A 16,408-nucleotide genomic window follows, 5' to 3' on the forward strand; every position below is an offset into this window, starting at 1 on the left:
TCCATTCTTTATATTAATTCGGCAAATTCTTCCTTCCTCAACTCACTTTTGTTCCACTCCTTCGATCAAGTTTTTCTTCATTAGTTACTGGAAAAATATGTTCCGATATTCAAGTGAATATTCAGTATTCAGTGCAATAATGCTTAATAATGATGTACATCTTTTAAAAAGTTGTGCTTATTTATATATTTGTAATGAAACATATTATTGTTGAACTGAGATTTAACATATATGAATCGTGATTAAAATTGTATTACCTAATTCTTCATACAATTTAATGATGTAGATCATAATGCATTTTAAATATCTTCATCGATCATAACCAAATATCAAAACTTCCATAACTTTCACATTATAATTATATCTAAATACATAGTTTTATATTTAGTAGAAATATACCTACTTCTTAAGAAAGAGTGATGAAACACAATTTTATATAATATAAAAAGTTATTTTAAATATAAGATTAGAAAGAAAATAGAATTTAATAATAAAGAGAGAGTAAATAGGAAATGTGAGTAAAAGGTGTCAGAAAATCCGGAAGTGATTGGAATTGTGTGTGTTTGTGTGTTCTTTTGACCCTTCCCTCACTCCTCACTGTAAGGTATTTCTTTTCGGGCTTTTTCTTCTCTTTCTTCTTTTTTTTATTTTTATTTTTATTTTTTATTTTTTTTCCTCTTTTTTTTCTACCAAACAAAATCGCATGCGCACTACACTCTTTCTCACTCTGTTTTCTCAATCATTTTCTACCAAAATTGAAGAAGGGAGATTCAGTTTTCTCTGCATTTTTTTCTTTCCTTGCTGAAGAAACTGCATTGTTGTGTGAGGCATTCAAAAGGGTTGGAATATATGTCCTTCAATCAATCAAAGGTGGAAAAGAGCGACGTCGTTTACAGAAACGGACGATCCTCAGGCTTTAACCAGCAAAGAGGTTCCTACGGCAAGACTGGTGGCGATGGCGGTGGAATCAATCCATTATCCACTGCCCGAAGGTGAGTTAAGCTCTGCCATGCCCATTTTGCATGTTGCATGTTTGTGTTTTGTGATTAAATTTTGGATCATGGTGTTGTAGATTGAAGATGATTCTTTTGAATTTGGATATGTTTTAGAGTGTGAAGTGCAGTGCAATGATGGATAAAAAAGAATAGAGACTTCACATTGTAATTGTTGTGTAACTAAATAATATATAATATATAAATGTAACACTGTAATTGATTGTTTTTTGGTGATTAACTTTGAAAGATGTAGATTGAGATGCATGTTTAGAGTGTGAAGTGTGATGATATGATTAAGTGTTGACATTGTGATTTTGATAAAAAAAAGTAGCAAATTATAATTTATATTTAGTTATTCTGTGAGGATTAGTTTTGAAGGATGTAGATCCAGATTTTTTTTCTTTTTGATTAATTTTGAAAGATGTAGATTCAGATTTTATTTATGGAATTGAGATGCATTTTTAGAGTGTGAAGTGTGTGATGATATGATTGAGTGTTGACATTGTGTTTTTGATAGAAACAAGTAGCAAATTATAATTTATATTTAGTTATTGTTTCTGGATTAGTTTTGAAGGATGTAGATTCAGATTTTTCTTTTTGATTAATTTTGAAAGATCAAGATTGATATTTTATTTATGGAATCTAGATGCATTTTTAGAGTGTGAAGTTTGATGGTATGATTGAGTGTTGACATTGTGATTTTGATAGAAACAAGTAGCAAATTATAATTTATATTTAGTTACTGTTTGTGGATTAGTTTTGAAGGATGTAGATTCAGATTTTTTTTTTTTATTTGGATGCGTTTTAAATTGTGAAGAGTAGTTTTGTAATGGTTGAAAAATAATTTAGTGTTGACGTTGTGATTGTGATATAATGGGCAACAAATTGTAATAATAATTGTAATTGATTGTTGTTTGTAAAATAGTATTGAGGATGTTGATTGAGACTTAATTTGTTGATTTTGTGGAATTTTGATTTTTAGTGTTTGGAAAGTAGGTGGAATGAATTGATATTTTGTTTTTTTTTTTTTTATCTATACTTTTATATGAATTTTATATGAAGAGGATCAAATTTTTTTATTTCAAAAACTACATAACAGATACACATAGGTGGAAGTGCATGTGTTTACACAAGTTGTTTGAATGTGGTTTACCCTGTAAAAAGTGTAGCAGCAATGTGTTTTAATTGATAAAAGGAATTAATGAAATTGTAACATTCTGATCATTGAGATAAAAATATTTAATAAAATATAATTAATTATTGTGTGTGAAATAATATTAAAGGATCTGGATTGATTTCTATTCATTAACTTGATTATGTTTTAGAGTTTAAAGTGTGCGTTATGATGAATGAAAAGAATTAAATTCTGACATTATGATTGTGATAAAATATGCAACAGATTATTATTGTTTGTCAAATAGTATTTGAAGGCATGGACTGATTTTTTATTGTTGGAATTTAGATGTGTTTCAGAGGGTAAAATCTAGTGTTAAAATGTATAAAAAGAATTAAGCGTTAATATGTAACAAATTCAATAACATGTTTGTGGAGGGGTGATGAAGGGCGTAGATTGGGATTTTCTTAATTTGGATACATTTTTTTAGTGTAAAGTATGATGTTATGATTGATGAAAATAATTAGCTGCTGTGATTGTGATAAAATATTTAACAAACTGTAATAAATCATTGTTTGCGTAATAGTGTTGAAGAGTGTAGATTAGGTTTTTTTTTCTAGTGAAATTTGGATGCATTTTAGATGTCTTGTTATGATGGATGAAAAGAAATAACTATTGATATTATGGTTACATGAAAGTATAATTAATCATATTATTATGGTTATGATTGAGATTTCTTTTTCTTGGTTTTCGGTGAAATTGGGATGTGATTTAGAATTTAAAGTAAATGAAAATAAAATCAAATTTTGGTATTATGATTTTTGTGAAAATTAAGAAAGGATATTATTGAATTGTATTTTGTAGAATAGTGTCGATGGATGTAGATTAATTTAGGATTTTATTTTGTTGACTTTGTAGAATTTTGTTGTATTTTAATGTGTGTGGAGTGTAATATTATAATAGATGAAAAAGTTAGATATTTAGATTGTGTTACTGTATGTGTATAAATTACATATTATAATTATGATTAATTGTCGTTCGTAGAATAGTGTTTTAAGGTGTACATTGAGATTTTTCTGGAATTTGGATCTGTTTTAAACACCTACATTGTGATAAAACATATACTCAAAGTACGTATAACATTTATACAATAGTGTTGAAAAGTGTAGTTTAGGATTCTTCTGTGGAATTTAGATGTATTTTTGTGTGTCAAATGCAGTGTTATAATGACTGGAAAAGTTAAATGTACGTTGTATGTGTAAATATTAATTATAAAGTTGTGAAAACCTTTTATTTTCTCTTTCTTGTGACATGTGTGATGATTTGTTACTCGTTAAATTATTTGTTCCCCACCATTATGAGTTGTGTATTTTGTTTTCTTCTTTATTGGTTTATTGATTATGCATGTTGATTGTTATAGTTTTAACAAGAAGTCTAATAATGCACAAGGTGGACAATCTAGGCTAAATCCTTCCCAGGGAAATTCAACAGAGTCAAATAAGGCATCTGCAGCCCGGATCATTAGTAATGGTACCCATTTACAGTCCCAATTACATGGTAAGATTTAGGAGTAATATTTATTTATTTCTGGAAAAGATGTAATTCTTGTCTTCATTGATTTTTAGTGTTTGGTTATGTTGTTCCGTAGAATTTTACTGAAGAAGGATTTGTGAAACATCCTTCTCTCTTTTTTTAATACAAGAATCTTCTGATGTTGTTAAGGTGATCAAGTGTTTTATAAATATTGGTTTCTTTTTTTTACGTTATTCATTCATTTATGTGGCACGATAGGTGGATCAGATGGGCCAATTACAAAGTCATCTGAATCATCAACTGGACATAAGAGCACTGGAATTGTTCCAAAAGCTGCAACTGCTGCATTTCCCCCTTTGATTTCTGATCCTGTCCTTCCCACAAGCCCTGCCAAGGGTATGTTAGTCTTGTATGTTTTTGTTGTGTACATTAGATGTCCACTAACAACTCTTATTTTGCAAAATAATTCTTCTTATTAGCAGTTAGTTATGTTGCGAGAGTTGTGTAATATCAATACTTATGTTTGAACCAGGAGATGATGAGTCTAAGGCATTCCCTTTTCAATTTGGATCCATCATTCCTGGCTTTATTAATGGGATGGAAGTAAGTTTCTTTTATATTAACCGATTAATTTATGGTGCGTTACACATTTTGTGGAATTTTTGGGTGAGTAGAGTAATGATCATGTTATTGTTCTTTTGTACAGATCCCTGCTCGTACAACATCAGCTCCTCCTAAATTTGATAAGCAGGAGCCTGATCAGGTATGCATTTATTTTTTTCACCTCTTTTCCTTAATTTTTGTACTGTCATTCAAAGAGTTACTACCCGCTCCCTTTCAAAAGTAAAGAGCATTTCTTTTAGATTCTATCTTGCAAAGATTATCTGATTTATATTTTATTCATGAAATAAGATCCTTGTTCTTTTTGTATGTCTAATTGAAGTTAATATTATTAGAGATATTAGTATCAACAATTGAAGTTGAACTTGTTCTATGTCTTTCCTTTCTGAGAGTGTTTATGTTTGAGGCATGATTCCTTAACTCTCAGGCTCTTGATGAATCTTACAAATCTGTGTCTTCGGTGCCAAATCCTCCTGTTCCAAAGCAGCAGAAACCGCACGGGAAAGAGGCTGGTGTCAATGAGCAATCTAATGTTGAGGAGATTAAGGCAAACAAGGATTCTCAGGTGTCAATTTTAACCTCAGTAAATCAGATATCAAAACCCTTTGTTGCTCCTGTAACTGGGATTTCAATGTCAACTTCATATCACCAATCACAGGCTCCTTTACAGTTTGGAGGTGCTAGTCCACAGATTCAATCTCAGGGCATGACAACAACGTCCCTCCAAATGCCTGTACCGATGCCTTTACCAATTGGTAATGCTACGCAAGTGCAACAACCAGTTTTTATTCCAGGTCTTCAACCTCATCCAATGCATCCTCAAGGGATCATGCATCAAGGCCAAAACATTAGTTTTTCTCCTCAAATGGGTAATCAATTAGGCAACATGGGCATTGGCATAGGTCGTCAATATCCACAACAGCAAGGAGGAAAATTTGCTACTCCTCGAAAAACTACCCATGTAAAGATAACTCATCCTGAGACACATGAAGAGTTAAGACTTCATAAAAGGATGGATGCATATTCAAATGGTGGGTCATCCGGTGCTAGGTCACATCCTAACATACCTTCTCAATCCCAACCTGTTAAATCTTTTCCGACCACTCATCCTGTGAACTATTTTTCATCTAACTCATATAATACCAAGTCTCCCTATTATCCACCTAATTCTCTCCCATTAACAAATACCCCTATGCCTCCTAATTCTCAGCCACCAACATTTAATTTTCCTCTGTATCATGGTCCCCAAGGTGTGAGTTTTATGAATTCATCGTCACAAGGTTCCCCTCTTACTAATAAAACTAGCATTCCTGCTGGGATTACATCTATGACCATTAAGCCTAATGGTACAGCTACTATAGTGGACTTATCATCGTCCAATTCCTGTATTGCTGATGTTCAAAATGGAGAACCCCCTAGTTCAACAATATCCTGTGATGTTAGCTCCTCTGTGCTACAAAAAGGGTCGGAAACCTTGTCAGAAGTTTCTCCACAACAGTCTAAGTTTTCAAGAGATTTTGTCACAGTTGTGTCTAATAATGAAGGTGGACAGGAATCTCTCAGTATATCCAACTCTTTGAAGGATAAGAAACCAGGGAAGAAAGATCAATTATCACAAAATCAGGTATATGAGTGAATTATTATTCACACACACAAACGCACACTTGAATGTAATGGATGTACTTTTTACTATTATGTGATTTTGGTGTGCTTGAATATAATGTGTACACTATGTCTTTTTCAACAGGTTTCTGTACGGTCTCCCACAACGGACACTATGCCTTCTCGTGTTGTTGATCATGATATATCTGATATTGGAGTACCCGATGCTATAGGAACTAAAAAAAATCATTCTGCAACAATTATTAATGAAGATCTTCCAAGATCTAATACAATTTCTGCTGCTGTTGAAGTGGAGACCGATGGGTCTGTAGAAGCTCCTGGTTATGTTTCAGTGGAAGGAAATGCTGCACAAACTATTGACAAAGTTCACAATCAGATGCCTGATAAGACGTACGAATTAGTTGAAGGTAAAAAAAAACTAAAGCATTATGATAAAAGTGATGTGTCATCTCCTAAAGTATACAAACAATATTAGATTTTACGGAACAAAAATTAAATTAGCAAAAAAAGATCTTGCAAATTTGGCACTGGGTTCTTGACCTTTAGAATTGTACACACTAAGATGAATTTGCAAATTGTAATAAACAATATGATAGAATCAGTGATAACTTAGGCACTTCGGCCACTGCTACATTGAGTTATTTATTCTAGAGATGTCTCTTTTATTAGAAATGGTAGTGTAGTTACAGACTGTTTTGATTCAGGAAATTTTGGCTCATCAGATCTGCAGTCTACTGATCTTCCAAAAACAACACCAAAGCATGTTAAGAATGATTTAGAGAATGTTGATGGTGAGTCAGGTACCAAGGATAGACCAATTATGGAACCAAATAAGGTGAAAAATACATCTAAAGGGAAGAAGAAGAGAAAAGAGATACTTCAGAAAGCAGATGCTGCTGGGTCAACTTCTGATCTTTATAATGCATACAAGGGACCCGGGGAAAAGAAAGAAGATGTCTTAAGTTCTGAGAGCAAGGAAAGTGCTACTGCTTCTCTAAGTTTGAAGCAATTTGATGTTGGTCAGTCAGATATTAAAGCCAGTGAGAAAGGTGATCATAATAAAGTTGAACTTGAAGATTGGGAGGATGTTGCCGACATGTCTACCCCTAAACTAGAGGTTCATGACATATCTCAAAAAGCAGGTGATGGACATGGAAGTACAACCAAAAAATATTCACGTGATTTCCTTCTGAAATTTGTAGAGCAGTTCGTTGATCTTCCTGAAGATTTTGAAATCACTGCTGACATTGGTGCTTTGATGAATGGCAATATTGGCGGCTCTCATATTTTTGAGCGTGATTCACATCCTAGTCCTGGAAGAGTTGTAGATAGACTAGGTGGGATGTCTCGGATGGATCGTCGTGGCGATGTGGTTGTGGAGGATGATAGATGGAACAAAGTTTCTGGTTCTTTTCGTGGACGTGGTCCGGAAGGCGTTGGTGGTAATTCAGGATTTCGATTTGGTCATGGAGGCAATTTTGGTGTTTTAAGGAACCCTCGTGCACAAGCACCGCTACAATATGGTGGAGGGATCCTTTCTGGGCCAATGCAATCTGGGGGAAATCAGGGTGGAAGAAATAGCCCTAACAGGGAGAGATGGCAGCGATCTGCTAACTTCCAGCAGAGGGGTTTAATTCCTTCTCCCGCCCAAACTCCTTTACAAATAATGCACAAAGCTGAGAATAAGTATGAAGTGGGTAAAGTGACAGATGTGGAAGAGGTAAAACAGAGGCAGTTGAAAGCTATCTTGAACAAACTAACACCGCAAAATTTTGACAAACTCTTTGAAAAGGTGAAAGAAGTTAGTATTGACAATGCAATCACCCTCATTGGTGTCATCTCACAAATATTTGAGAAAGCTCTTATGGAACCTACCTTTTGTGAAATGTATGCCAACTTTTGTTTACATTTGGCTTCTGAGTTGCCTGATTTTAGTGAGGACAATGAAAAAATAACTTTTAAAAGGTTATTATTAAACAAGTGCCAAGAGGAATTTGAGAGGGGTGAAAGAGAAGAAGAAGAAGCAAATAAGGCTGATGAGGGTGAGGTTAAGCAGTCTACTGAGGAAAGGGAAGTTAGAAGAGTTAAGGCAAGAAGACGCATGTTGGGAAACATTAGATTGATTGGAGAACTATATAAGAAGAAAATGTTGACAGAGAGGATAATGCATGAGTGTATCAAGAAGTTACTGGGTCAATATCAGGATCCAGATGAAGAAAACATTGAAGCTTTATGCAAGCTAATGAGTACTATTGGGGAGATGATTGACCATCCAAAAGCCAAGGAACATATGGATGCATATTTTGAAAGGATGAAATTATTATCAATCAACATGAATTTATCTTCTAGGGTGAGGTTCATGTTGAAGGATTCCATTGATTTGAGAAAGAATAAATGGCAACAAAGGAGGAAAGTAGAAGGTCCCAAAAAGATTGAGGAGGTACATAGGGATGCTGCTCAGGAAAGGCAATCCCAAGCTGGTGGTAGGTCAAATCGTGGTCCTGCTAACAATCAATCGACAAGAAGGACTCCCATTGATTTTAGTCCAAGAGTATCATCTATCTTGTCATCTTCTAATTCTCAAATGGGTGGATTATGCGGTCTTCCACCTCAATCTCGTGGGTATGGTGGCTCTCAGGATGCTCAATTTGAGGAACAACAATCTTATGAAACTAAGACCTTGTCAGTTCCTTTGCCTCAAAGATCTTTAGGAGAAGATTCTATAACCTTGGTACCTCAAGGTGGTCTTGCTAGGGGAATGTCTATGAGAGGATCAACCACAATTTCCAATTTGCCAATATCTGAAGTGGTTCCTGTACCTAGAGACTCTCATAGAATGCCTACAGGTCTTAATGGTCAGAGTAATTCATCAGAGCGCACACAATATAACTCAAGGGAGGATATTGGGTCAAGACATGGTACTAACAAGTCTTTAGGTCCATCTACTCATGATCAATCAATTGCTCCAGAGCATAATGTAAACCATGGTAACAGAAACTTGAGGAGTGTTTCACCTGCTCCTCAAATTGCTTATTCAGATAACATTTTGTCGGAAGAAAAACTGAGGGACATGTCCTTGTCAGCCATAAGAGAATACTACAGGTATTTTTTTTTTCACTCTTTCTCTACAGTACTTTTTTCCTACTAGTTACCTTTTCTGCGGCCAGATATACTAGTTACAACTTACTACATACCCATATAATCTTTTAAGTAAAACCATTTTATATTAGAAATGTTCAATTTTTCTTCGTAGGAATCTCTTTTTGGTATGTTTGCTTGAATGTGTCTTTTTTTTCAAATAAATTATTTTTCTGGAGACAAGATTTTTTGTTCACAATATGTTTTATTTTAAATCAAACTCATGTTCCCTTTTGATGTGTGTGTAACTTTCAAATCATAACATAAAATTTATCTTGAAAAAAAATTAAATTCCTTTATTATTGAAAAAAACTGTGAAGACGATGTTAGATCTATCAGTTTTGTTAGTAAACAAGGAAACATGTATAAATATATGGAAGTGATATGCATATAAATGTTGCGTATATTGGTATGTGCATCAACCATGATACATTACAATACACAAATATCATCATGTTTAAAAAATGAAGGTACGGTTGTAGGCACGCATTAAGAAAAAAGAGGATATGACAAAAATAAAAATGCAATGTTATCATACGAATATCATTATAGGTTATGGATATACTGCTAGTTTTGGAGCATAGTTGTTAATTGCATGTGAAAGTGTCATAATCGTGGTGTGTCAAAGAGGTACTTGTCGCTCTTGTGTGTGTGTATAATTTACTCATAATAGCAATCATCCTATCATACGCATTTTGGGGTGACTACTTTCAGTTGTTATATGCTATTGACTATATTTACTATGTTTAAATTAGCTATTAAAGTAAAACAAGTAGTTATATGTTTAATTTACAGAAAGAAGACTAGCTTGGAAAATCAATTTCAAATGGAAGTTTACAATTTCATAATATTATTGGTTATTGACATTTGTCTTTTTGGATGGATAGATTGATTATTGATATTTATCTTGAGGGGTCTTTTTTGTAGTTTGTTGTTTGATCTTTTTCTTCTACACCTATATTCCAAACTACGGAGGCTGTCTCAACAGTTGGTTCAATCCTTATAATGAATAATTCAAGATTTTTGGTTTGTTATAATACTTGTTCGAACTCACTATGATAAGATGTTGAAAGGATGGATAAGATGCAATCTCTGGGTATTTAAGTGAAACAAAATTGCATGTTTGTGTGTATTATTACAACTCAGATGTTCAGTTGATAGTGTTTAGGTTTCTAATAGTCTTTAGATGCTCTAGTTTTGTGTGAAAGGCATTTTGTCTACATTCAGATGGAGGCATCTTTGAGTTTATCATAAAAGTGTATATAAATGTGTTAAAATATAAATATGGCAGTTGGAGTGGTGTTGAAATATTGTCCTATATTTTTGTTGGATTCAGAAAGGAGATTATGTGAAGTTTCTTTTGCTGCTACATCAAATTCAGGAATCTGTTTTTTGTTAAACTTTGTCATTATGAATTTTTATTCTGTGTGTATTGGATCCCATTAGCCTAATTAAATTTACATATATGTTATAATTTTTTTTCTTCTTTTTTTGAATTTATACTGGTGAATTTAATTCCCACTGTTCTCGTCATTTAATCATCTTACTAAAATTAATGCAATTTTCAGTGCTAGAGATGAGAATGAAATTGCTTTGTGTATCAAAGATTTGAACTCCCCAAGCTTCTATGCTTCTATGGTTTCTCTCTGGGTCACAGATTCATTTGAGAGAAAGGACACAGAAAGAGATCTTTTGGCCAAACTACTTATCAACCTTGTGAAATCTCAACATCATACATTGAGTCAAGTCCAACTCATCAAAGGGTAAGATTGATTTAACCATAGTAGGGAAAATTGATTTATTGTGAACACAACTATCAAGTGATTCCTTTGTATGTATGTTGGCTAGGTTCGAATCTGTTCTCTGTACATTGGAGGATGTCGTTAATGATGCCCCTAGAGCACCAGAGTTTCTTGGCCGAATTTTTGCTCAAGCCATAATAGAGAGAGTAGCTACTTTGAATGAGATTGCACAATTAATACATGATGGTGGAGAAGAGCCAGGTAGTCTCTTAGAAATTGGACTTGCAGGTGATGTTCTTGGAAGCACATTGGAGGTAATTCAAAATGAAAAGGGAGACATGGTTCTAAATGAGATCCTTTCAAAAAGCTCTAATTTCCCATTGAAAACTTTCCAACCACCTGATGCTAAAATATCAAGGAAGTTGGAAAAATTTATTTAGATAGCAGTGATGCTCGTTGAATGTCTCTTTTTGTAGAAGGCAAAATTCTTTTACTAGAGTTTTTATATGGGATTCTTTGTTCTTTTGTTCTTTTTCCATCATCTTTACTGCAATTGTAAGAGGTTCATTTCAGCATAAGTAATTCTAGGTATAGTTATTATGTTTTTTGATGAGGACCTTTTCAAACACTTTACATGTTTCTTTATATATATAAAAGGTTCAATGAGCATCAAGAATCTTTTTTTCACATCATTCATGGTTGTATTTCATTAATGTTTTAGATATTGAAAAACTTTATAATTTTACTTGGTAATTATATTTGTTATGATCCAAAAAGTTTATCTGGAGTTAGCCCACAACCCAACTTAAAATGTTAAAATTATTCTGTTTTTTATTGATATTTTTTCCATTTCAAAAATATCTTTTGATTCTATAATCTGTAATATGTTTCTTATAAAAAATGCACATAAATTCTACAATTTAAAATGTATTTTTTATTTTCTTAAAAATATTACATTCTGGATTCTATAGGTATTTCACAAAATGGAGTTTTTAGTGTCACTAGTTTTTTCTTAAAATCATATGAATTAATGTTGTGCTATCAACAACACTCCAATGGTAGTAGCTTTTCCTTTTCTGTTTTAATCTCTTTTTCCTTCTCAAATTCATCCCAAAATGAATTTATTTTCCACTTTTGACATGAGAATGCTTATTTTTATTAATCTATAACAATTAAAATTAATAATGAGATGAATGATTGTAATTGTTTATTGGTGTACACATTTTTATACTTATTTTACCCTTCCGCTTATATTTATTGGCTAACCTTTTAATTTTCATCATCTACCAAAACTATCCATAATGAACAATAAATATTAAAATTATTTTTATTGTATAATTTTAACAATTAATAAAAGATAAATTGCTTTTATAATTATTTTTTACATATTTTATTACAATAGTCATTTCAAAATCTTTACTTGTATTCACTATCTTTTTATTGTTATAAAAAACCACCTATGAGCAGTAAAAAAGAAAATAAATAAAAGTTTGCTCAAAAACATTTGCAAGCATTCAATCTTGATGTTATAGAAAAAGTATAAATAATATGATTTTATTCATTTAATTTTTATGTTTTATATAAAAGAAAGAAATTTTTAAATTATTCCTTTTTTTTAAGATGGGGTTCAAGTTTGGAAAGAAAGGGATATTTTAAAACAAAAGGGTTGAATTAATTAAAATATTTATATTTAAATCTATAAATATAAACATTTTTAAGATTTGAGTACAAAGGAGTTACGGGTTAATTAAAGTCATGAATAACTTTGGCAAAAACAAGTAGATACAAAAATTAGTGTTGCCTTGAAGATCTAACACTTAAGCAATGAATTAATCTCTGGAATAAATAAAATTATATATCACATTACCCTTTTGCATATCACATCACCTTATTGAAAATAAATTAATTAAAGATATGAATGCAAGATAAGTGTATTAAAATATTAAACACAAAAAAAAAATCATTAGAACATAATGGAATCATATAAAGGACAAGATGCACTTTTTCTTATAAAATGGCCCTTTCATTGTAGTCACATTGAAAGATTCACATATATTTTCTATTTTTAAAAATGTTTGAATTTTTTTTCCACGGATTTTCTAAAATGAGAAGATTAGAAATCACAATAAAAAAAAACATCAAAATCATGAATTAAAAATTAAAAAAAAGGTACAATTTAATCATATATTTTTAGTGTGACTTATCAAGTTAACATAATCAAAATAAGGATGAAATGAACTATAACTTTTTGTCAAAATTCAACAAAAAGATTATTACTACTCAAAAGTAAAATCTAAACATATTTGTGAGAAAAATATGTTTAATTAAGACTTTATGAAATTGAGAAACATATTAAAAAATTAACCATTCTTGAAAAAACAAGAATAGATCACTACAAGAAAATCATCAAATAGAAATCCAAATTTCTAAATTAGTATCTAAGGTTTTAACTACCAATTATTTAATTTTTAAATTTGGTAGCAAAAATTTTGGTTGTTAATTAGATACCAATTTAGAAACTATTTAACAATAATAGAAACTAATTTAAAAATAAAAAATTTATTTAGTCTCTAAAATGGTCTCTAATTTAATTATTTGTTGTCTATAAAATTGGTTTTTATTTTATAATTTTCTTGTAGTGGATGGAGTAGTAGATAAAGTAGATGAAACTAAGAAAAAATAAAGAGAAAGAAAAAGTTTTGAAGATGTTCAAAAGGGAGAGGTACCTTTTGGTGATCTTTCTCTTATTTCTTCCCTTTTTCTGTGTTTGTGTTGATGGTAAGCACTTTGTGCTGGTGCATGGAGCTCTTCATGGTGCATGGTGCTGGTAAAAGGTGGCTGATCAGCTGAAATTAGAGGGTCACAGTGTCACAACTCTAGACATGGCTGCATGTGGTGTCAATCCAAAACAGATTGAAGAAGTTGATTCAGTTTCGGAGTACCATAAGCCTTTGATCACATTCTTGGCCTCTCTTCCTCCACAGGAAAAGGTGATTCTTGTTGGTCACAGTCTTGGAGGGCTATCAGTATCCATTGCCATGGAAAAGTACCCTCAGAAAATCTCTGTTGCAGTTTTCATCACTGCATCTGTTGTCTCTCAAAACCTCACCTACCCTGCTTATCTTCAAGAGGTATTCTTCTCAGTCCTCACACACCAATTATCTCAAGTTTTTTTATCACTTCATGCTCATCCAAAATCATGCTGCATAATCTTTAAGTATGTGTGCTTTTTTATCAACATGGAACTTTTTAATTGAATTAGTACTGACAAAATTAGTTAAGATTTATTTTACCCTTTCACATATAAATATATATGAATGGCAAAACAGGCTGGGTCTGTGTTGGTCTAATCTACCTAATCCGCTAGTTAGATTGGCAGGAGTTTTTTTTGCACATTTAAATTAGATGGGACGGGTTCACTTTTTGAACTCGTCCATCTGTGTTGGTCCAGTCCACCTAACCCGCTAGATTGGTAAGAATTTTTTTCACATTTAAAAAGGGATCTCATGTTTTTGAAATAAAAATTGATGGTGGTTAATGTTTTACATAGAACTGTATTTACATTAATTTCTTTATACATCATTTGATTCATTGAAATATTGTTGATATTTACTTTATTTTGTTAAGTATTAAACCTTCTTTTATTAGAATATTAAAATTTGATTTAATTTTATTGTTCTTTCTTGTATTTTTATTATTCAAAACGTAATACTAATTATTATAATCAAGTAAATAAATCTATAAAAAAAATTAAAAAGTAACGGGTGACTCCACCAACCCGTCCTATAACAGGACGGGTTATTATTTTCAGTCCGTACATCTTTGACGGGTTTATACACTCCGTCCCGCTTTTGGTAGACCAATGACGAATCGGAACAAAGGATTAGGCTGGCGAGTTCTACCATCATCCATATAAATGCATTGAAAAACTTTGTTAAATTGTTATTTATTGTATAAATTCTTGTGAATTTTATATATGAGTGTTGAATTTCTAATCTATGAAAGAAATTACTATTATGAAACCATACAATTGGAGAATTTATGTGTCACTCATGTAGGTCAATAGAAGATTGGGCCATCTTTTGGAGCAACAATACTTCCTATTGGATGGAAACAAAGCTTCAATCCTCTCACCAATTGGAGTTGAATTTTTGAGATCTAGATTGTACCAACTATCAACAACTGTGGTAAACATGTTCAATTCAATCAATTGAAAAACTAATGAATGATATGAATACAATTGATTAGTTGTTTTTATAGGCATACATGTGCATGCTTTGATTTTGATAAACCTTATCTCTTGTACATACAATGTAGTGTCCCTTTGGAGTAAAAGTGTTGTTCACATATTATGCAGGATTTCACACTTGCTATATCTTTGGTGAGACCTTTACCTCCCTTTATGAGTGATGTAAAATTATTGACAGAAGAAACTGCAGTTAGCAAGAACAGAAATGGAAGGGTTTCTAAAGTCTTCATCATTGCTGGAAAAGATAATTTGATGACAGAAGACTTTCAAAGGTGGATAATTCAGAACACTGGTCCATATGCTGATGTCAAAAAGATCAAGAATTCTGATCATATGGCCATGTTTTCCAAACCAAAAGAGCTTAGTTTGAAACTGTTAAAGATTGCTTACAAATATTAACTTTAATATGATAATGTAATGTGCATCATAAATTAAAGAAATGTCTACACAAAAATTAAACAAGTAAAGACATGTTTATGGGACCATTATCATCAAAATAAGTGCCAATGATAACTTTTAGTCATTATTATATATGCTTTATTTATAGAGGAAGAGTATGTTTGGTTGACTTTTTCAACAAAGAGCAATTTTAGAAAAAAAGACAAAAAAAAATGGAAATGATTTCTTAAAATTCAACTTTTTAAGATAAAGAAGAAGTTTGTGTAGGTTTGTTGGAGAATCCTTCTAGATCAAATTGCCTCAATGATACTATTAATACAAGAAAGTTATTATTAAAAACTAATCTTAGTGATAAAAAATAAATAGTTATTATATTAAATAAATTAAATATTATTTTAAAAATTAAAAAAATTATTTATATTTAAAATAATTTTTATTATTGATAAATAATTTCTAAATTCATATCTAATTACCTATTAACTATTTTAAATTCTAAAATTGGTTCAAAAGTTAGTTTAAGTCAAACAATAATGAAATACAATGTCTCCCTAACCTCTCACTAGGATTTCTAATCTCAATCTATGATGGATATATATTCTCTCTTTTACACTCTATGTTGTTCTTCTCTTCCTCACAAGTTTTCTTATATAAAGAATGAGAGAAATATTTCTTCATAAAAAAATAATGGATAATTAATGTTTGTCGCATTTTCAGGATACCTTAAAAATATTATCTTTAATTTTCTAGATTAAACTTCACAGTTTTTAATTAAACTTCATAGTTTTTAAGAAAGATATAATTCCAAGACTTTGGAATGAGCATCATTAAATATATTCAATGAATCAATTACCAAAATTCATTGGTCATGGTCTCCCATTAATTAAACCATTGATTAAGGAGGAATTTTCATCACTTACTAATATTGATCTTTCAATCTCATCATAAAATAAAAACATGTTCTTAGAGATCATGTACCATAAAAATAATTACCAAA

At 31.4% G+C, this 16,408-nt stretch overlaps 2 protein-coding genes and 1 long non-coding RNA gene across 11 annotated transcripts; 2 read left to right on the top strand and 1 right to left on the bottom strand.

The window, feature by feature from the left end:
* The first annotated feature begins 549 nt into the window (after positions 1–549).
* LOC137818745 (eukaryotic translation initiation factor 4G) lies at positions 550–11,344 on the top strand. Of its 9 annotated transcripts, none has more exons than XM_090296676.1 (12): positions 550–604; positions 762–992; positions 3,559–3,666; positions 3,901–4,038; positions 4,175–4,245; positions 4,349–4,405; positions 4,691–4,828; positions 4,922–5,887; positions 6,011–6,293; positions 6,609–8,988; positions 10,593–10,787; positions 10,873–11,344. In XM_090296676.1, the coding sequence occupies exons 2-12, from the start codon at positions 956–958 to the stop codon at positions 11,204–11,206; spliced, it is 4,707 nt and encodes a 1,568-aa protein (XP_090152802.1). In that variant the 5' UTR covers positions 550–604; positions 762–955; the 3' UTR covers positions 11,207–11,344. The 9 variants fall into 9 exon arrangements, with proteins under 9 accessions (XP_090152802.1, XP_090152801.1, XP_068478440.1 ...); XM_090296675.1 differs by having other exon boundaries at positions 4,934–5,887; positions 6,591–8,988; XM_068622337.2 differs by having other exon boundaries at positions 555–604; positions 3,530–3,666; positions 4,934–5,887; positions 6,591–8,988.
* Positions 5,873–13,586, bottom strand: LOC137818748 (uncharacterized). Its single transcript, XR_011082135.2, has 2 exons — positions 13,493–13,586; positions 5,873–6,239 (listed from the first exon to the last, which is right to left on the bottom strand). It is a non-coding gene; the product is annotated as an uncharacterized LOC137818748 (long non-coding RNA).
* On the top strand, positions 12,977–15,512 carry LOC137818747 (methyl jasmonate esterase 1). Its single transcript, XM_068622342.2, has 3 exons — positions 12,977–13,897; positions 14,825–14,953; positions 15,124–15,512. The coding sequence occupies exons 1-3, from the start codon at positions 13,649–13,651 to the stop codon at positions 15,412–15,414; spliced, it is 669 nt and encodes a 222-aa protein (XP_068478443.1). The 5' UTR covers positions 12,977–13,648; the 3' UTR covers positions 15,415–15,512.
* Positions 15,513–16,408: the final 896 nt, after the last annotated feature.

The sequence above is a fragment of the Phaseolus vulgaris genome, chromosome 10 (genome assembly GCF_051622355.1).
Source record: "Phaseolus vulgaris cultivar YP4 chromosome 10, ASM5162235v1, whole genome shotgun sequence".
Taxonomy (NCBI): domain Eukaryota; kingdom Viridiplantae; phylum Streptophyta; class Magnoliopsida; order Fabales; family Fabaceae; genus Phaseolus; species Phaseolus vulgaris.

What these genes read in the sequence shown, in the direction of transcription:
- LOC137818747 (XM_068622342.2), top strand. Translation starts at nt 13,649, where the DNA reads ATGGCTGCATGTGGTGTCAATCCAAAACAGATTGAAGAAGTTGATTCA. An exon ending in ACCCTGCTTATCTTCAAGAG is followed by an intron (nt 13,898 to 14,824) that starts GTATTCTTCTCA and finishes TCACTCATGTAG; the next exon opens with GTCAATAGAAGATTGGGCCA. An exon ending in ACCAACTATCAACAACTGTG is followed by an intron (nt 14,954 to 15,123) that starts GTAAACATGTTC and finishes CATATTATGCAG; the next exon opens with GATTTCACACTTGCTATATC.
- LOC137818745 (XM_068622333.2), top strand. Translation starts at nt 850, where the DNA reads ATGTCCTTCAATCAATCAAAGGTGGAAAAGAGCGACGTCGTTTACAGA. An exon ending in TTTACAGTCCCAATTACATG is followed by an intron (nt 3,667 to 3,900) that starts GTAAGATTTAGG and finishes GTGGCACGATAG; the next exon opens with GTGGATCAGATGGGCCAATT. An exon ending in ATCAATTATCACAAAATCAG is followed by an intron (nt 5,888 to 6,010) that starts GTATATGAGTGA and finishes CTTTTTCAACAG; the next exon opens with GTTTCTGTACGGTCTCCCAC.